Raw genomic sequence first — 22,910 nt, 5'->3', positions numbered from 1 at the left:
AAGTAGTGTACCTCAATTTTCTAACCCTCCTTTTATAGACTTCGGTCTCTTCATCTACTTGAAACAAAGATCTTCACAGTGATTGGGACTGTGCTGTTGATTTCCTTTGCTCTTACTTTTTTACAGACATATCACTTACACTCTTAATTTGGTACTATAGTTACCAATGCTAAAGGAAGTATGCTTATGTCTATGGGCTTTAAAGGGTTAACACTCTTCAAGCCACAAATGAGAATAATTTTCTGGTACACCTCTACTAGGACAACATGGCTCGAGCCCAAAAAACAGATTTTGACATAGGAAAAATCTATTTTTGGGTGAGATAGCCATGTGGTCCTTATGGCCAGCCCATTACTTTTCATCCCCTTCCAATTCTCAGTGTGGGACATGCGATGGTTGCTCCTGGAATGGTTCAACAGAAAACGTGTTAGTTTTAGCACATCAAGATTGGGAGATGTAATGGCTCTCTCGCCCACGTATCCTACCCTATCCCTTATCTTTCAAGACAAGGTTAACTCTATTTGGGGAAGGATAACCATGGCTTGTTATCAATAAATCCCTGATTTATACATGATATCTCTCTGGATATTCGCTCCATAGGTTAGAACTCTGTGATACCTCCTGGGCAAAATTCTCTGGTATATGGTGCGCAAAAATATCCCAAGTATAAAGCTGCCATTGAGGAACTTCCATCAGGACGGCAATCTCACCGAAAAATAGATTTTTCCTATACCTAAATCCGTTGTGTAGGCAAGCCTAGCCTATATAGCAGATGAGGGATGCTCAAATGCTAGGGTATGTAGACTAGATAAAGGAACTGTAGTTCCTAGGCCTAACTAGGAAGGAGAAGGGGCAACTAGACCATCCAAGAGTGGTCTCTAAGGTAGCAGACAGAATTAAAATGGGGAAAGAATAAAATCTATTCTACTCAGGGCCAGCCTAGATAGCCCACAAGCTATCCCGTCCATCTATATAGCAACAAAGGACACTAAAGTCGCCAGGGAACTGGACTGGGGGGGGGAACCATGTTCCACAGACACACTAGCTAGGCATACAAGGGGGGGGGAGCTTAGAAAGGGGGGAGGGGCAGGACAGGAAGGCCTAACTGTAGCATTAGAATTAATATGTCGTTCCAAGGGATCTGCATTGACAAGGCACAGAGAACGAGTCCTCACAACCAGCAGCCAGCCTACCAAAAACTAAGTACGGAAGTCTAGGAATGGGTAAGGCGACACCAAAGGAAGGTCTCTACCTGTCAGCATTAGAATATGCTTAGTTGCATTCTAAGGGATCAACAGACTGTGGACACAGGGAACAAGTTCCCACAACCCTTTGCCGCCTGGCCAAACACTCAGGTTAAGTAGATGAGTGAAATGCTGTTGCCCTAGGACAACTGTATAACACTACCCACTGCTCCCAGAAGGACCTTCAGGGCTGCAGCTCGCCGCTATGACTTTTCTATAGCAAGGGAGGATGGGTAGCCTCCCGAGAACCATAAAGTTACGTGGTAGGAGGTGAGGGTGCACAAGTACACAACTACCAGTCATGGCCAACGGCCAAGATCAGTGTTAACCTAAGTCAAGATGGATAAAATACATACATGCAGAAAATAGCAAATGGTATAACCCATAATCATACTGCAATTGTAAAAGAGTATATAAAATACATTCATACAAGACTATGAATAATTTACTAAGCATTTTTGAGCAATTTGGATACATGAGCCGCTAGCTTTGGCCATGCGACGGCCACTGGCAATTAAAGCATGCACGGTGCAAAAATACCAAGGTGGAGACCAGAAATTCTCCAACACAAAATGAAATGGCACTCAACTTAGTCGATGAGGAAGATGCAGAAGTGTCCATGATTACAAAATCACTCGAAAAGCTACGAAAAACATGCAGAAAACTCCGAAGAAAAACCGTCCAAATGGTGCTGCTTAGAGGAATGATGAACTAGAGAACATGTTTACAGTAGCACACTGGGATTGGAAGTTTTGACAGCTCTTTTGCCCACATATCCACTCCTATCCTATGTCTTTCATGACAAAATTAACTGTATTTGAGAAAGGATAGCTTCGGCTTGTTTTAAACACATGTCTGTTGCTTACACGATATCTCTTGGTATATTCGCTCCAGGGGATAGAACCTTGTGATACTTCTTAGGTAAAATTCTCAAGTATATCACTTGCAGAAATATCCCAAGTAGAAAGCTGCCTCTGAGGAACTTCCATCAGGACGACATGGCTCGAGTCCAAAAAATGCTGAGATTACCAATTATGACCTCTTCTTGGTCAAAATTTTATTCTAAACAACTCCCAGAAGATGAAACTTTGGCCCGACCAAACCAGTGGCACAAGACAACATCGAAAGATAAAGAAATGGAAGCTACATGGTAAAAGATAACCCCTATACATTAGTCAAATAAGCCCTTATTGTTCTAAAAATCCTGTAAGTATCATCATGATAATGATTTTAGTGTATTATTCACAGCAAAAATTTATCATCCAATTCTTCATTGTTGTGATCTTTTGCTCTTCTTTGAAAATGAGTGCTCCATAGGGAAGTCAAAGATTCTACCCACACAACTGGTAATTCATGGGGGAAATCTACATTTAAAATTACATATCCGAATTGGTGCTAAATCAGCATATTGTAATTGAGAAGTGAAATCTGTGATCTCCCCAAGTAAAGCTAAATACAATTACTGTGTGATTATTGGAAGTATGTTAAACTAAAAGATTTATTTATTACCACAGATTTTGGAAAAAAAGACTAGGGAACTTTGACATTACTGATACCAAGAAAAACTACGCTTGCTTCATATGTCCTCAAGTCACCCGAGAAATTAGATATAATCATATTTTCTTCATTCTCTCTTTACAATAAATTTGAGTAATCAAACTTGAACAGGTTTATAAATTATTGAAGGAGGGCTTTTACAGAGGGTGAGCATACTCTTGAGTGCAGCTCCTGGCTAGATGCTGCTGTCACTGATGAGAGATCTATTTTTTTTTTGTCCTTTTAATCAACTGCTACTTCTCAGTGTTACTTCTCAGTGTTACTTCTCAGTGTTGGGTTTTCTTTAACATATGACTTCTTTGTTGTATTGTCCATAATACAAGAATTTTCATATTCTTTCCTCGTGGCGTAGCCTAAAGCCACATAGTGGCCCTCTGTGTTGAATATCTGTAGTTGTCTCTAATCTCATCAGATAGACCTCATTCACCCTTTCATATGATCACTCAGGCATAATTTCAATGATAAGCCCCAATGAATTCTACAAACCATCAGAATAATTCATATGTGAATGAACACCATCTCCGACAGTAAACTAGGGTATCTTAACATGTAGCTTACCACGTTTCCATTGGCTGACAGTAAACGTCCGTCAATCTGACAGAGTAGTCAATGCAAAGTCTATGGAATCCATGTCGGCATCACCAGCATTCCAAGTAGAAGTTCAGGCCAATTCCTCCTATGAGCTGAGTTGTCAATATCTGAATCAATACTTCCTAGAATACTTTGTACAAAGCTATCATCCTTTTTGATTTTAAAAGACCATCAACCAATATTTAGTGTTTTCAATAAGAAGAGGAGAAAGGAATTGCCTTTAATCAGAAGATAAAAGGAGGAAGCTCAGTTTGACAAGTTATTCATACACTTCCCATATGATAGTAAATATATTCAAAAGCATTGAAAATAATGTTCTTTATTTTGCAGTCAGAATAAAATAAAAACAATCGCTCCAGATTTTCACTACAACTCTAACTGGGTCACCAGGCCAATCTTGGACTGGTATACCTTGACACATGTTGGATGAGAATTCAGGGTTATGGGAACCTCTTATCTGGCATGTAGCTGCTTTGTTTTTAAATTGGGATGCAATGCGTGACCTTCCTCTAGAGCAGTGACCCAGTTGTTAACACCAAACATCCAGACCATTCAGTCACTAGCAGGTTAGTTGGTGGACTTTTGCATTTCTTTAAGGCTGACTTGGTTCTATTTTTGTATCGCTTCTTAGTTTTACCATGTCTTTAAGGGAGGTATTTTAGTTTTCCCTATAAAGTTTGTTTTCGGATTTGTTCTTCGAACATGCAGATGACATGACCAAGCCAGCATGGTTGGCATTTGGTAATATGGCTTCTGTGCTTGTGTATACCTTACATACCAGAACGTCTTTGTGTAAAATCCTATCTCTCCAAGTGAGGCACAAAATTCTCTACAAAAAGGAAATGTGAAAATTTTTCAGTCTCTTGAGATCTCATCAATATAGAGTCCAAGCCTCTGCAATATAGAGTTGATACATATACTGCATTACATACTTTGATTTTAGTGGTCAGTCTCAGGTGTTTGTCCTTATAAACCCTGATCTTCACCCCACCAAAAGTATGTGATACCTCATTTATTTCCTCCTACACATCTTTATCAATCTCAATAGTGAATGAAATATTGTCATCACCTGCAGTTGTGTATCATAAACAGTGAAGACATGCATGCTTTTGATTTGGCTCAGTTTGTAATACGATTTTTTCTTGTATTTACCTGAAAGCCAAGTTCCTGATATATTGAATATCTAGTATCTAAGGAATGTTGCACGGACTCTGGAGTGTGAGCCAAAATAGTAGTGTCATCACCATCTTCCAGGTCAGCGAATTCGTGTGTTGATGTTATTGTATGGGTGTGTAACTGTCTGATGTTACATAATTTATCATCGATTCAGTGTTTTTTCAGTCCTGTCTTTTTTGCTAAGTTTTCCTTGTAAAAGAATCATTACTGAAGAAATGAACAGATTGTTGAAAAGGACAGAAGTCATAACATCACCCTTCTTTACTTCTCTTTCCAAACTACTAATACTGACTTTTGTGTTCATATGGAAATGGAAGAGGTGAAGTATTTTAAGAAATTTGTCAGTAACTATTTATTTTGCAGATAACATCAATGAAAGACTATGAATAAGTCTACAATTTTCTCTTTATATATCTCTTGTATTTGTCTTAGTAAAATCATAGTGATTGTTCCTCTTTTTCATAAATAAGAACTGGGTCTCTATTAGCACATATTCAGATATACAGTATGTTTAGCTAAGCATATGAGCAAAACTCTAGCTAGTATTTTACCAGCTGGAGATAGAGGGAAAATATCTGTGGGATCTTCAGGAAGGTTTGCAAAAATTTTGATTTTAGCAGCAAAACTAATGCCATGAATCTTTAGGAGAATCCTTTGGCAAGCTTCTTCAGAATATGGTGTATCTCTCAACAATCTGGTGACAGAGTCATCGTCATGGAGGCGTGTCACACTTTGTTCATTGGCAACTATTGCACTTTCTCTGGGTGAGCTTATAGGTTCGTCTATGGCCTGATCTTGCAGTGTCCCAATGTCCCAGGTTCCTATTGTAAGTATTTTTTATTTTATTTTATTTTTCTTTTTTTTGAGAGCAAAGGGTAGTGTCCCAACGTCTGCGTCATTATATAACTAGATTAAATTTGGAGTAGACAATGTTTGGTCCACCTTTTCTAGGCCCTCCATTAAAAGGTTGAACTTTTTGGTTCCTTGTATATATACCCACAATACATAAACTCATACATAAAGGGAAAGTCTCTGACATAAACCATAATGGCAATTGCGATAGAAACACTAAACCTATTAGCTCCATAAAACACCGAAAGGTAAGTAAATGTATTACATAAGCATTAATACAGATTAATTCTTGATTATCTATTTAGGCTTGTTTCAAGAGCTTGTTGAGACTTCCCGAGCATAATCCATTGCTGTTACCATTACTGGTCCTTTAGAACTTGGGATAGCTGGTAGGTGGTATTAACATTGTCTCAATGTATCAATTTTGCTTTAGAAAAGACACTAAGGGGAAGGAGGATGGGAATTTAAATGAATCCAGTGTTAGGTAAGAAGTAGGATATTTTCATTACGAAAGTCACTCGTATTTCAGTGAACCCACCCATATTCATTAGCTGAAGAAAACATCAAAGAGTATAGGAGGATGGTGGTAATGTAAAAAAATTATCTTTATGGTTTATTCTCATTCATCCTTGATTTCTATTTCAGCTCGTGCATGATTTATTTCAATTACGCTTTCTGTATCCTTATTTATCTCTTGCATGATTTATTTTAATTACACTCTCTGTTTACTATCCTATATATAGAGAGGCTTTGGTTGACATGTCCTGACAGATAGATTTCTAAAGTTATTTTTGGGCTCAAGCCATGTTGCCCTGATGGGAAGTTACTCAAAGGCAGCTTTCTACTTGGGATATTTCTGCGAGTGAGAATTTTGCCCTTAGAGGTATCACAGGGTACTACCCCTTGTGGTGAATATCCCGAGAGATATCGTGTATGAAACAGGGACGTGTTTAAAACAAGCCACCGCTATCCTTCCCCGAATTGAGTTAACTTGTCTTGAAGGATATAGGATAGGAGTGGATACTTGGGAGAGGGAGGCGTTACAACTCTGATCCCAGTGTGCTAAAAACATGTTCGCTGGTTCTCCATTCCTTCTAGCAGTGCCATCTTGATAGATTTCTTTGGGAGTTTTCTGCTTGTTTTCAAGTTTTTTTGGAGACCATGGGTGCTTCTGCTTCTTCCTCTTCGATTAAGTTGAGTACCATATACTTTTGTGTTAGGGGAATTTCATGTCTCCCCCCTTGTGTTTATGCGCTATGCGTCAGTTAATTGTCCGCGGCCGTAGCCGGTGGCTCGTGTCTCCAAATTGCCCAGAATAGTATATTAATTCTTATCTAGTCCTGTAAAAGTGTGTTAGATATATTCTTTTACAACTGTGGTATGATTACAGGTTAGACTTTTGCCCTTTTTTTGCATGCTTGTCTTTCATTAGTCTTGACTTAGGCTAATAACACTGGAGAAGGTATGGGTTCTAAGCATGTCTGCGACTTATAATTCTACCCCTCTATCAATAGTTATCCTTACTGCTATGTAAGACTACTCCTTATTGGTTAAGGAACTTAAGATGGCCAAATTCACTAAGACTCGACTTTCTGCCTTTGGCAGAAAGCAGGCCACTTTGTTGCTCTCTTCGACTCAAAACATTTAGAGGCTGTGAAGAAGGCAGTAAAGGAAGGTAGACCATTATCACTGCTAAAGGAATGCAAACCTGTCTCCCTAGCCCTTCCTTATCACTCGGACGGTTGGGAAGATGTCCACACCTTTAAAACTGGATAGGGGCATTGGAGGTAAACAATTAAATGAAAGGTTGCCTAGAATTCCCGAATTCCTTTTGAAGGAAAATTTGGAAGCCAAAGAGAGGCAAAGTGCTTCTTTATCCCACCAGTCCTATCTAGAAATGTTGATTGGGAACTATTCCTAATCAGATATCTTCACAATCCTGGCAAAGACTTATCTGGCTACTTTTCACAGAGATCTACAGGCTTTCTTTTTAGCCCAAAGAGCATGCAGGGAACACGTCCTAGCCACAGCAACTATTATGCATGAGCCTAGAATATTGATTGACTCAAACATCTGGGGTAAAGATCTTCCTCAGAAATTGGTCGAGGAATTAATGGACAAAGTGGCCCAAGAGAAAAAGAGCCTTATGCAAAAGTGGGGTTCGGGTATGTCCTCTTAGAGAAAATTCACCACCGAAGAAGGACCTTAACCCAAAGGCTAAAAGCCTAGGAGACCCTCTAAAGGCAGGAAAACCTTTCCTGTCGTGACAGTCTTAGTTGCCATGATCCCCCAGACTGTGTACATGGTTCCCCACCAGTATGTGTCACAGTCTCCAATCTTAGCCACTACACAATAAAAGTGCTAATAAAGGTCTGGAAACAGAGGTCAGTCTAGGGGCCGAGGAAGTAGAGGCAAGCGTTTAAAGAAGCAGGTCCTTCATAACAACAATGAGGAGCTACCAGTAGAGGGAAGGTTTTATCTTTTCAGGGATTAATGGGAGTTTGATCCTTAGGCTCACAGCATAGTCTCAAAGGGACTAGGCTGGAAAGGGAGACTGAAACCACCCCAGTTCAATAGGTTCTTTCAAACCATAACCCCATTCTTGGAGGATTGCACAAAATCCATGAACTTTCAAGGGTGGCTATTTTGTATGCCCAAGAAAGATTCGAACACTCTTCGAAGTATTTTGGACTTGTCCTCACTAAACAAATTCAATCTGAACAACGAGTTCCAGATACTGACTATCTCATGAATACGAACCCTACTACCCAGGACGTCTGCACCGTCTCCATAAATCTTACCGATACCTATTGGCATCTTCCGTTAGGTCAGCGCTTCTCTCACCCCTACCTTGGTTTCAGACTAGCAAGAAAGGCCTACGCATTCAGAGCTATGCCCTTCAGGCTCTGTTCAGCTCCAAGGATTTTCACAAAGGTAGTTGAGGCCATTGTCCAACAACTAAGGAACGAAGGCCTTCAGGTGATGGTTTACCTACATGACTGGCTAATCTGGGCTGCAACAAAGTCAGAATGTTTTCTAGCAGCTCAAGAAGTCATGAAATTCCTACAGTCTCTGGGCTCTCAAATCAACCTCGAAAAATCCAGGTTATCTCCAGCTCAATATTTCCAGCAGCTAAGGCTTCACTGGAATCTAAAGTCACACTTCCTTTCTCTACTGCAAGGCAAAAGAAAGGAAATCGCAAAATCTATCAGGTGCTTACTTCGTTTGAAGGTAATCCCCAGACGTCAACAGGAAAGAGTGTTAGGATCACTGCAGTTCGCTGCCGTGATAGACCCAATCCTGAAAGCAAGACCCAAAGAGCCAACAGAGTTTGGAGAAAAAAGGCATCAAATGCTTGGAGAGATCTTCGCTACAAAACCTTGGCTTTGCTGAGCAAACAGCTCAAGCCGTTTGTCCACTGCCAAAAGCTTGTCGACTCATGTCCCTCTACAGTATCCTCCTCCTTCCATGACAATTTACACGGACGCCTTGGAACTGGTTTGGGGGGGACATTCCCCTTTACCAAGAAAATACAGGGTCAGTGGTCAGCAACATTTCAGAAATTCCTATCAACATCCTGGAAACTATGGTAGTGTTTCTAATTCTGACGAGACTGTTCCCAAAGAAAAAATCACACATCAAATTAGTGCGTGACAGCAAGACAATAGTTCACTGCGTTAACGGACGGGGCTCCAAGTCTCCTCAGATCAACCATGTGATTTTAGCCATTCTTACCTTGGTAAAGCTGAGAAATTGGCATTTGTCAGCAGTTCACTCGGTAGGGGTTCGAAGCGTGACGGCGGACGCTTATCAAAATCCAAGCATCTGGAAACAGAATGGTCTCTAGATGTAAAATCATTTTGTTTCATCCTAGAGCAAGTCCCAGAACTACAAATCGATTTCTTTGCCTTGAGCTTCAACAAGAAGCTTCCTCGGTAATTAGCACCAAACTTAAATCCGGAAGTGGCAGGAATGGATGCAATGTCACTGGAATGGAGTCAGTGGTCTCACATTTACCTCTTTCCACCGTTCAACCTCCTAATGAAAGTTCGAAACAAACTGCAGACTTTCAAAGGGACAGCAGCTCTAGTGGCTCCAAAATGGCCAAAGAGCAATTGGTAACCTTTGGTTCAGGAACTCAAACCTCTCTAGATCCTTCTATCATCTCCATTTCTGTTCTAGGATGTTCCACAGTAGACTGTCTTCGCTTCCTCTTGAATAAAGAAAAAACCTTCAGCCCATGATTTTCTTGCCCTAACCCTCAAAGAAAGTTCGGAGTTGCGAAGGAGATGATTGACTTTATAGAAGAGTACAAATCCGATACTACAAAACAACAATACTTAAGTTCCTGGAAAAAATGGGTGGAATTCGTTAAAAGACATCAGCCCTCTTCCATTACTATGGACTTCTGTATTTCCTTCATTATTTCATTACACGAACAAAGTCTGGCCTCTACAACTATTGCCTCATGTAAGTCGGCACTAAATAGACCTATCACTTAGCTTTTGATACTGAACGCGATAGCGAACTGTTTAATAAGATCCCGAAGGCTTGTGCTAAATTAAAACCAATTGCTCCTCCCAAGACTATCTCATGATCGTTGGATAAAGACTTGCACCTAGCCTTCTCAATAGATAATCCCACTACCTCTTTGAGGGATCTTATTCAAAATTCAATCTTTTTTTCTTGCTATGACTGTGGCACTTTCAAGGGAGGATGGCCCCATCAAATTCTCGGAATCGGGGGAGGCAAATTTTACCCAGATCCTGCATTCTTGGCGAAAATGAACTTCCCACAAACATTGGGGGACCTGGAAGATCGTTCCACTAAAGGAGGATCCTTATCTATGTCCCGTGGAATGCGTTAAGGCCTACCTGTTAAGGAGTCGGGCCTTTAAGGGTGGAACACTTTTTAAAGGGGAAACAACAAGATATAATCTTTCTTTGAAACAGCTAAGGTCCAAACTCACCTATTTCATAAGGGCTGACCCCCATGGGGTCATGACCCTAGGAAAATTAACTATTCCATAATTTTTTTCCTTTCCAATACATGTCCTTTGAGGGCTTACAAGCTTACACACGATGGACATCTTTCTTCAAGAGTGGTTTTTCAAACATTACTTGCGTCAATTGGAAGAGATTAAAGCCTTTGTGGTGGCCACTGGTAGTGTGATTAGACCAGCTTCTCAAGTGTTGTGCATGGACTCTCACATACTGTATAATTAGGACTTTTCAGTCTGCATCGTTAAAATGGAATAATATTTTTACTGCAATGTGCTAATGTATGTGTGTATATATATATATATATATATATATGTATATACATATATATATATATATATATATATGTATATATATATATATATATACATATATATATATATATATATATAATTGTATATATATACATATATATATATATATATATAGTAAAGAGTCAGAGATAATATTCTCCTCTTATTTTATAAATATTATTATGTTACTCTGGTATATTACTCTGGGGTTGAAAACTTTTGTTTTCTACGCATATTTATTGTATGTATTGTTGCGGCAATTATTGTACATTAATTAATTTTAGGAAGTAATGAAAGTCTATAGCTCTTTTTCATTTCCTTTACATGGACCTACTGTTCACAATCAAAACAGTTTACCTCCATTTTTAACCCTTATTTTACAGACTACAGTCTGATAGACTACGGGGGACAAAGATTTTATTCACTGTGAGTTGGACTGTTGTGCACTTTAATTTATTAGCTCCTATGTGATTTACAATCAACTCACTTGTGTTCACAGCTTGGGACTGTCGTCCCAACTGCTATGTGGAAGTGTAGACACACCCTTTCCTGTCACACTACTGTACTCATCATGGGACCTTGTCCTTATATAATTAGTAAGAATTCTAGGAACTCAAATGGGTTAAAAAATTCCATCTGGCCACAACGGAGAAGATTAATTCTCTAGTATACTTCCATCAGGATGACATGGCTCGAGCCCAAAAACGGATTTTGACAGAGGAAAAATCTATTTTTGGGTGAGATAGCCATGTCGTCCTTATGGACCCACCTGTTACTTTTCATCCCCCCCCCCCCCCCCCAATTCTCAGTGCGAGGCCTCGCGTCATGCGATGGCTGTTACTAGAATGGTGAACCAGAGATCCTGTTTGCAGTAGCACACTACGATCGGAAGTTATAACGGCTCTCTTGCCCGTGTATCCAATCCTATCCCATATGCTTCGAGACAAGGTTAACTCTATTTGGGGAAAGATAGCCGTGGGTTGTTTTAAACACTTCCCTGTTGCACAATATCTCTTTGGATATTCGCTACAAGAGATAGAACCCTGTGATACTTTTTAGGTAAAATTCTCTGGTATATTGCTCAAAGAAATATCCCAAGTAGAAAGTTGCCTCTGAGGATCTTCCATGAGGACAACATGGGTATCTCATCCATAAATAGATTTTTCCTATGTCAAAATCCGTTTTTTGAGGACAGAGTTAGTCTCCCCTTCAGACAACAAATATCAATCCCCAATATTTTGTCATATTAGTGACAAAGAGAAGAAGCTAGCCCTTCTGTGACATCCTCAACCCTAAAGTCGTCATGGAAAGCAACATTTCAGAAACTGAAGATCACTTACCATCTATCCCCTGAAGTATCTTACTGCTCTATTTCCTATCTTGTTCCATTTATCTTCAATATCTTGAATTAATCAATGTCATTTGAAGTACTGGAGAGGTAACATTGAGTTTTCTGTAAATAAGTTTGGGAATAGGCGTGCATTGCCTTTTCATCGTGTTTCTTTTTATATTCGTTTCCCATATCTTATTTGCTGATGTTGAGTCCTATTCATTTAGAGACTGAAAGAACCTGTAACGATTCTGTGATCATATCATCTGTACATACGAGACTTATTACAGACTACACAAAATCTTACTGTAGAAGACAATTTGAATATTAAGTTAGAAACTTAATATAATCCAACTACCATCAGAAGTTCTGATGAAGGGCAAATGATAAAAAAAAATCATTACGAAATTAACACTATCAAATGAATTATCATCACGGCTGACAAAAACAGAGCTTTGATTCCAAGATGGCGTCTTCTAGTGGTCACTTATTGTAGGACTAGTTTTTGAGATATAAGACAGATCTAGCCATACAAACCCACTATTAGTCCTCTGATTTTGAGTTTTTCAACACAGATTTGGTTGTAAAATATATAGCAAGATGAATATTAGGTAAATTTTACTGAAGGAATTAAATCTCATGAGAAGGATTTTCTATAACTTATGAATGTTAGTTTGCATTGTAATTCTTAGTTCAAGGTTATAATCAAGTAACTGTGATATTAGAAATCCTTACCAACATCATAATCCCTCCCGATTACTATATCTTCTCCTGGAACTATTTCTGCAAGTGAGCCCATTTCCTCTGTCATAGTTGTTTCAGTAGAGTCCTCATAATCCAATCCTTCACTACTATCGTCATCATATTCACCATCAAATGGACTTTCAGTATTTGCTAATAACTCTTCAGTCATATATTCACTGACATTGTGATGAACAGTGCCTATAGGACCATCAAAATGTGTATGCTCAATCCTATCCTGTTGTCTTTCAACATACCCAGAACCTTCAGTAATACTATGAACTTCATCAAGGATACGACTCACATCTAGATCACTGTAATCTTCATGATTGTCCTCATAAGCATAATCTCCTTCACTTTCAACAGACTCTGGTCGTGTATTTCTCAGGTGTTTTCTTACATCCTGAAATAATCAGAATTGCATTTTACTTTAGTGATTATCAAAAGCAACCTTATCACAGTGCACTATTCATCTTTAGTAAAACAAACAGCACAAGTACCTAGAGTACCTACAGTAATAAATGTATTTTTTTTTTTTTTTTTTGAAAAAACTAACCTTACCATAATTCTTCAAAGTAAAAAACTTTTTTCAATAAAAGAAAAGAAAATTCCAAATCCCACTACATCCTATACAGTAACTCCTAACATATCTGTAGTTCCCATATTTATACTCCCCCATAATTCACACTTTAGAGGCAAGCCATATCCACTCTTATAGGAAAAGTATGACTAGTAGACCCTCTGAATAGGAATAAAAATGTACCTCTGCTCTGCCAGGCCCAGCAGCCAAAAGGTGTGTGTGCTCTGAATGGCTCAGTGAGAATGCTTTATACTGATTACCCTATTTTATAGTGAGGGGGGTTAAGCGGTTAGAAAATGGTGTGGTATTTGGCTGACTTGGATTATAAGTTAGATGGTGGGCAAATCAAACTCAATGTTGTTCTCAGTTCTGTGGCTTTTTCTTTCCGAAATTCGATACTGTATATGTGAATGTGGTCTACAGCTGTAAGTTAAGATAAAATCTTCAGGGATTTTGGTAGTCCCCATGCTTTGCATGGATTTATATGTTTTGGTTTTGTGTTTGTCTGTGTGCTTATGGCCCTGTCCCTTGCCAAACAGCAGGATGGACTAGAGCCAGGGTGATTGACATAAAAGAAAAGCTAAGGTCACATGACCAAGAACAAGGTAGTAAAACCAGTAAGTACAGTATCATTTTTTTACATTCTGTTTGAAATCAGGCTAGCATTGGTGTTGAGGTGAAACGATTAATAAAAACGTGTTAGTCTGGAGTTAAATGCTGCATTTCTGTATTCCTTTGTGTACTTGAAATATTTTAGAAATTTCATGAGAATATAGCGTGCTGTGCTAAACTGAATTTAAAATATATCTAATCTAAAATATAGCTTGCAGTATTTTTCTCATTATAAATGACAAGCTTTATTATGGTAGGGTACATGCGTATATTACCAACACATTACAATACTGTAACGTACTTTATGTGAAAAGGCTAAAAAATATGTTTTTATACTTTTTGTGGTATTGGATTGCAGTTAGAAACATTCTTTACATACTAAATTTAATACCAATGGGCTACTCTATATATGTGATACACAATGAGTATTCATATTTCATAATGTAAAATTATTTTATAGAAATAAAGTAATCAAGACTAGGGTACACTTTATTTCTACTTGTTTCATTCAATGAGCGAGTTACTTTGGATTTATGATGTACTGTAACGTTTTGTGTTATTTTTTCATGACAGACATTTGATATACATTCCTTTCTGTTCATTAATTGTACATTAAATATTGGTTTTATTAGTGATAAATAAGAAGCTGTGTATAGACTATACAATATTGCAAGATAGATTTCTTTTTATTTGATAAATCTTCTCAGTTTTATATAATATCAGTGCACCTTTACAACAAGTACACTATAACTTCCATACATAAGAAGAGTGAATTACAAAATAATGAAATTAGGTTCAGTGGTTGACAAACACTTCGCAAATAATGTACAATATACAGGGTATTCATAAATTTGTGTCTTGGTTTCAGTGTGTTTCTGTGTTAATATAACATATCATTCATACACATTCAGTTTACTATCCTTTTATAAAAACTTCTGAGATTTTTTAAGATATATTAACTGAGACAAATCAAAATGCTGCAGCGACCAATTGTTAACCATGTCTTGGTTGCACTGATTAATTACAAGTTTATCTGTCGCATCAATGTCGGAGAAGCTGTCATTTAAGGGGACCAATTGCAGAGGAGTTTTCTCTGATTCCCGACAAAGCACATCCCAAACTAAAAAAAACTACATACGAGGTAAAGCTTGTGAGTTTTCTAAAATATTTTGAGCAGTCATTAATATTTCTATAATGCAACATTAAACTCTACTCGACTTTACGAACACACGATATTGCTTGATACAATTGTATGTGTTATGATTTTAACATGAAACTAAATAATTTAAGTATCATTTTTAGCTTAATTTATATTTGCATTGGGTAGATATTGTTGGGCCAAAACTTTTGTGTTATTTTTCTTGAATAACTTAGGTTAATTATCAGTATGTGCATTTTGCCCTTGACTCTTACTTAACAGAGTATGCCTTTTAACGTAGATACGAGCTATCACACTGGCTCATGGCTGACATCCATTGACATATATGTGCAGTTCTTATGAGCCTCAAGGTAGAAAATCAACAATATAATTTAATCAACTGAGTGACAACCCTATATCCTACCTCTTATTCATGAATGCATGAACACGGCCTGCTCCATAGATATCCTACCACCAGATGCCGTGAGACTCATAATGGGCACTGGTAGCGCAGAGTCAATACAAAAAGCACATATGTCAAAACCGCCCCCATCTTGGATGGGTACGGATGGGCGGTGCCTTATATGGCGATCAATGTAAATGAACACCGTACACACAGTTTCTCATAGAATATGTGCATACCGCTTTGAGACTTACCAAGATTATATTTTGATAGGTTACACTGAGTAAATATATATATAAATATTATTAAGTATTTATGTATATATCCCTTTATAATTATACATATGCATATATAAATATAAAGGGTTCCTAAATATGTGTGATTATGGCTAGCAAATTACATAAATTCCCGAGCTTATTGTTACATAAATCTTTTATACTTGAAAAATACCTGAGCTCTGAGATAATACGCAACTCCCAGACGGCAATGTACAGTATATAAACACTGATATCCAAAGGTCTCTTAGGCTACTGAAAACAAAAACTGGATGAATACTTTACATGAGCTATTCTAAACCAACATTTTACTTTGGTTCTTAGTCAGGGATTAAGAGCAAAGAACTGATAGAAAATACTGGTGATCGAAATAATACACAATTTACAAAAATAAACATATTCTATAAAAGTTATAACAGCAACTCACAAGAATTAACATAAAAAATAAATCACTTGAAATATCAAATCTGACCCAAAACTTAGACTAAGACAATAAAAAAATAGTAAATCTAATTCGAGAATTTTCATGCACTTTCTAACCCTGTGGAAACATAAAGATGACGTAATCCCTCATGCTCTCACCTCGTGTGTGTCATAGAGCGTACCTAAACGAGTTTACACAAGACTTCGTAACAAAATACATGAAATAAAAAGTTAATTCTTAAAAATAACATAATATACATATACTGAATTGAATGAAAATACAATTACATGAATGCAAAATTCTTATATAATTTATATACATTACTTAAACCTACATGAGTGGAACTCATCTTATGAACTGGCTATACACCTCTTAAATACACATTTGAAATACATGAATAAAAGACTTACTCTTATGCTAGACCAGCTTCATAAGATAGCTCTCCCCAAAAAGATTATCTATTCCGGGTCTAAATCCACTGATTCAGTCTGAGATAAATAATCTGCAACCACATTATCTTTACCTGATATATGCTTCACATTAATACAATATGGTTGCAAACATAATGAACACCTAGTTAACCTTTGATTATTATTCTTCATTTAATTAACAAAAGTTAAAGGATTGTGATCTGAGTAAACTGGACTTTCTTCATTCTGTGGTCTATTCACATAAACTTCAAACTTGCTCATCACTGTGATTAGCGCTAGCAGTTCCTTTCAACTGTCGAGTAGGCTCGTTGATGCTTCTTCAGCTTCGACGACATAAAACAAAAACTGTGAAGAATTCCTTCCTTGTCTTGTTGCAATAAGACAGCTCCAATCCCATTATCCGACGCATCCACTTGGATAAGGAATTTCTTGTTGAAATAGAGTGCTTGCAGTAACAATTTCGAAATTAACATGGCTTTTATCCTGTCGAAGGATTCCTGGAATTCGCTAGTCCATACAAATTTTTTCTTGGGGCTAGTCAAATCAGACTACAGCTGAAAAGTTCGGGCAAAAACGTCGGTAGAATCCTGCCGTCCCTAAAAATCGTTGTAATTGCTTCCTCATTGTAGGGGGTGAGGCTTTCCTTATTCCTTCCATGTTAGCGGATACTGGAGCGTTTTGCCCTCTTCCGACTTCAAAACTCAAGTACTGAACTGTTGCCTTTCCAAATTCGCTCTTCTCCAGATTAATCATCAGATGTGCTGCTCGCAGCTTTTCAAATACCTTCTTCTGGATTCAGAGATGTTCTTCCCAGGTCGATGAATATATTACAATATCATCAAGATCTACACCTACTTCTTCAATGGATCCTGGAAGGTTATCCATCACTGGTTGAAAGGCAGTGGGTGCATTTATTAGACCAAATGGCATGACGGTGTATTGATATAACCCAAACGGGGTTAATAAAGGCTGATAACAATTTTGCATTGTCGTCCAAGGGAATTTGATAATAGACTTTTAACAAGTCAATCTTGGAGACAAACCTCGCTTATTCAATGTTGTCGAGTAGTTGGTCTATGAGCGGCAATGGATAATTATCAGCCCAACTGATCGAATTCAACTTTCGGTAGTTCATACTGTTATTCATGACGGTCATTGCTCCATTTTTTCATACAAAAAAAAAAAAAAAACCAGCAAGGACCGGTCGAAATACCACAAGCGTTATGACCCTACCAGAGCCTCACCACCTGCCCACCCATCCTGTACCCATCTACTCCCGTGAGGTCTCATTTCAGACACCTCCAAAAAAAGCATGTGGCCGCTCAACGCCACCAAAGGGAACCCGGGAGAAGTCAGGAAGAGGCCTATTGAAGGAGGTGTCGGGAGAAGAGATCAAGGTCGATGACCAATGGGACAGCGGTCAGGCCAATGACCCCCCCCCCCCCTGCCAAATTTGGAGCTGAAAGGGGTTATCACAATGTAGGAGCAGCTGGGCACTCCATTGCTTTTCAACCTTCACGGAAGCAGGACCTGTGATACGTTCTCCACAAGGGAAGAGGCAGAGACCTTTTTATCAAGGGAATGAGATTGTTTGCTGTGCTGAAGTCGTCCACGGTATGTCCAACTCTACATTAACATGTTGTGATAATTCAACAATAAGATCTTCATCCATTGTGCTCCCCTTTTTATTGATTTTTTAGTAAATAGTATTATACATAAACTGTATCTTTGTCGGTAATCCTTGTCTTATTGCCGACTGGCGACCTTCCATTGTTCTTTTTGTTCAGGCCCTGAGTTCTCACACAAGGCCGGACTCGCACACGCATGGTCGTAACAAACTGGTGACCTTGCCAGGATTCGCTAAGATAGTAATTTCAAATTATTTTTTACTTAAATAAAATTCCCCTTTTCTGTCTTTAGCGATGAGACGAATCTTAAGTTCCTTTAAAAATAAATTATATTATCACTGGAGTTGGAAACGTGGAAGAAAACAGCCAAAATATCTTATTTTTATTGTTAAAATCTTGTGTTTATTTGTGCATCCGTTTGCACCGTGAAACCTTTTGTTTTAAAAATAAAAATGAAAAAACCCTGTGGTAGGCTTCAGTTTCGTTTAGCAAGATAGCCAACCGTCTGTAACAAATTTGCCTTTTGTAAATTTTGAGCAGCGGTTGTCACAGTGGTGAAGATTTATTATATATATTGTGCATTACGTGAATGTTTTATTTTGTGTTAAAAAATAGGTGAAGTTTTAGAAATTTTACGAAAACTTAATAGGCTAAAGATGTGTTAATTTTGAGAGGGGCCAACCTGTGATAACTCCGCCCGCAGCCGTCTTTCCGAACGAAGCCAAGGTTTGTTATTGTTAGCTTTGTTTATAGTTTATGAATTCTACAAATTATTGCACGTGGGTAAGTGGTTCAAGCACACATCAATCATTCATCTTTGTGCATGAAATAATTTAACATTTATCTCTAGTGTGAGGAAACAGGCAGGTGTCATATCGACACTTGGCTTATGATTCACATAAACATTTAATGGCAGAGAAGCATAGTTTCTGTGTTGGATCACCGCAAGAAAACGTTGCATTCCTTGTTATATCATTTTTTCTTTAAATGTTAGTAGCATGTACAGTAATTTCGTTTCTGTAATATTTCATGGGATACTTCTTATGTACATGTTTTGAAAGGGATAAGTTTCATGTGAGTTTGTTAAAACTGTTGAAAATAAATAAAGAATTTAAGATATCAAATTCAATTCTATTTTTCAGTCAGGGTATACGATCATTTAGATAAAATATTTGGGAGGTGTAACTCCTTAAATTCTCTTTTGGTTAAAGGGAAAATATGTAAAAGGGTTAATTTTCTTTGCGAAGCATTAAGCAAACTCATTGACATTGTTTGTTTTATTTAATTAATTATACTTTATATATAAATACAAACTTTGCTTAAGTCACAGAGTTGCAAGTGGTGATGATGAAGGAATGCGCCCACACATTTTTACAAACCCATTTTTTTTTTAAGTCTAACATACAGGATCACCCATCGCTATGATTCCAATTTTTATGTCTAACACTCAGGATTACCCAATGTTGCGATTCCCTTTTTTTTATGTCTAGCATAGAGGATCGCCCATTGTTGTGATTCTATTTTTTCATGTCTAGCATAGAGGATCACCCCTCATTGTGATTCCATTTTCTTATGTCTAGCATGGAGGATCACCCATCGTTGTGATTCCATTATTTTCTGTCTAGCATAGAGGATCACCCATTGTTGTGATTCCATTTATCTTATGTCTAGCATAGAGGATCACTCATCATTGTGATTCCATTTTTTATATCTAGCATAAAGGATCACCCATTGTTGTGATTCCATTTATTTATGTCTAGCATAGAGGATCACCCATCGTTGTGATTCCTTTTTTTTATGTCTAGCATACAGGATCACCCATCGTAGTGATTCCAATTTTTATGTGTAGCATACAGGATCACCCATCGCTGTGATTCCATTTTTTATGTCTAGCATTCAGGATCACCCATCGATGTGATTCAATTTTTTTAAGTCTAGCATACAGTTGTGATACAACTTTTTACCTCTAGCATTCAGGACCACCCAATGCTGTGATTCCAATTTTTTTAAGTCTAGCGTACAGGATCACCCATCGCTGTGATTCCTAATTTATCTCTATTTTTAAGGATCACCCATCGTTGTGACTTCAATTTTATGTCTTTTGTACAGGATCACCCATCGCTGTGATTCCATTTCCTTTTTTTTTCATTGTCTAGTGTACAAGATCGCCAATCACTGTAATTCCATGTGAATTTCGGTGTTTATTTATTTTGGACACCTTACAACCAGATAGCCTACAAGCCCACCCCTTGGCATGCTCCATGGTTTTCAAGTTAGGCTCCTGTTCAATTATTTGCGAGTCTTGTAATTTGGTGGTAGTTCTTTTCCGAGAGGTACTTTTTTACAGCCATTGTGCATTTTGCCCAGCTCCATCTGTATCCTTTCTTCCGTGAGACTCTTGCGTAGGCTAGAGCGTCTTTCCTATTCGTGTAATTTCTTGTACAGTCAACACTGTACCTTGAGCTATTGAGTTTCGTCTAGTCGCTGTCCCCATAGGGAATTAGCAAAATGACTGCTGCTGAGATCCGTGGGTTTGTGGACTTGACAGAACAATAAGGCGATGAGGGAGACGCATTGCGAAGGTATGTACGGGAAATCACGAATGAAGCCAACGCCCGGAGAAGAGTCGAGCAAGGGAGAAGACAGAGAGTGAGAGTGCATGAATTAAAAATGCAAGAGCGAGTGAGAGAGCTTGAATTAAAAAGGCAGGAAAGAGCGAGAGTGTATGAATTAAGGATGCGGGAAATAGACTTTCAATTACCACAGCTCAATAACTCGCCACCTCAACCCAATGGTGCCAAAGTCCAGCAGGACAATCGCAGGAAGGTCCAGTGCATTGAAGAAGTCACCAAAGAACTCCCTACAGTGGAGTTGAAGGTAACCACGCCCCAGCTCAGCAAGAGGTGCAGACAAGGGGTAGTGAGCCATCTTAGACATGAGGGCGACGACTTGCTCTTGGATCAAGAGCCCATGAAGGGCGTACAGCGAGTGTCCCTCAGGTGCATAAAGGCTGCCAAGCTGGAGCCCAAAACAGTGAGGATGCCTCCTGCAGGGGAAGACGAATGGCTAGCTGACATTGACCTTGGTAAGATACCTTGGTTAAGTGAGGTGGACCAAGAGTCTTCCTCCTCCAACAATGAGTCTGAGCCTCGTACCCCAGAAGTCTACTTGGACGAAGCTGTGCTGCTTACCACCACAGGGAATAGAGCTACCCAAAACACCAGGCCAGGGGTCTTAGAGGATGCAAAAGTGGAAGCACCCATCAGCCCGGAGACCCTAAGGAGCCAGACAGAGCTCATCAAATTCCAGCTGTTGGACGAGACGCTGGAAACCTACAGGGTACCCACCTACTCGAACGAAGCATAAAGAAATAACCGCTCTAAGGAGGACTTCCTACTGAAGGATGAGGTGCCCCTCAGAATCACCCGAGGTTCTCACGATACTGTTAGGGCTCTGCGCCAGCAAGTAGTTGTCCCCTGTAACCTCCGGTTGTTGGTGCTATGCATGGCCCATGGGGGACTGGGAGGACACTTTAATGTGAAGTGCACTACCCAACTGATCCCTCCTCATTTCTTCTGGCCGGGCTTGCAGAAGAGTGTTAAGACTAACGTAACCTACTGCCATCCGTGTCAAGTGGCCGGTAACCCAAACCAGGTAGTGCCGAGGGCTCGTCTCCAACCCATTCCATCCGCAGGTATTCCTTTTCATGATGTGTTGGTGGATAATGTAGGTCTTCTGCCCAGGAGTAAGCGCGGAAATCATTTCCGATTGACAATAATCGGTCGTTTCACGCGTTACCTCGAAGCTGGGACGACTAGGTGTGCCAATTCCAGTCATGCTGACCATGAGCTCTCACTGACAGTCCTAACGGACCATAACCCACTAACCTACTTGACTGAGCTCCGTAATAAGAATAAAGAGCTCATGAGGTGGGGCAAAGACCTCCAGAACTACAACTGGAAGGTTGAGCGCATAAAGATCTCAGATAATAGAGTAGCAGATGTGCTCTCCCGGCATTAGTGCTCAATGCACAGTGCCTTGTCCAAAACACGTAGCCATAGTCAGTAGGTTTGTCTAGGTTGTATGAAAAAATATTGGCCTTGGCATCTCCCCTGGTTGATAAAATTGAGGAGCCATCTTGGCCTCGTTGGGTTACATTTAATTTCTTTTTATGGATTTATTTTATCATTTGCATGTTGTAATCTGTCAATTTGCTTTAATTTTCATATGTTACACTGCACTAGGTTACTTAACTTTAACTATTATTCCAATTTCCATTTTTTAGTTGTTGCTTCACAACCAGCGTGCTTACTTCTATGTGGCACTTAAAGTTAACATACTACCAAAATAAAGCAAAATTATAACCCTTGTTACAGCTTAGAAATTAATTCATTATCGTGGTGTCACTCACTGAGGAAGGAGTCATTGAGGCTAGTGGCTTCAGACCTTGCTTGCAGAGGTCATTTCCTGTTTTAGGACAAAATCTCTGTTAAATTGGGGGGCTGTTATTCGTTACGGTCATTGCGCCATTTTTTTCATACAAAAGACCCCCCAGCAAGGACCATTTGAAATACTACAAGCGTAGGAACCCTACCCAGAGCCTCACTACCTGCCCATCCATCCTATATCCATCTA

At 38.8% G+C, this 22,910-nt stretch overlaps 1 protein-coding gene across 1 annotated transcript in view; it reads right to left on the bottom strand.

The window, feature by feature from the left end:
* Sulf1 (Extracellular sulfatase Sulf1) overlaps window positions 1-22,910 on the bottom strand; it is an 893,213-nt gene that overhangs the window by 133,137 nt on the left and 737,166 nt on the right. The window contains exon 17 of the mRNA XM_068376733.1: window positions 12,779-13,187. Coding sequence (XP_068232834.1) covers window positions 12,779-13,187 — 409 coding nt within the window. The remainder of the gene's footprint in view (window positions 1-12,778; window positions 13,188-22,910) is intronic.

Source organism: Palaemon carinicauda, chromosome 7 (genome assembly GCF_036898095.1).
Source record: "Palaemon carinicauda isolate YSFRI2023 chromosome 7, ASM3689809v2, whole genome shotgun sequence".
In the NCBI taxonomy this organism is placed as follows: domain Eukaryota; kingdom Metazoa; phylum Arthropoda; class Malacostraca; order Decapoda; family Palaemonidae; genus Palaemon; species Palaemon carinicauda.
Note: the sequence above shows the minus strand (reverse complement) of the source record. Positions and strands in the feature narration are given on the sequence as shown.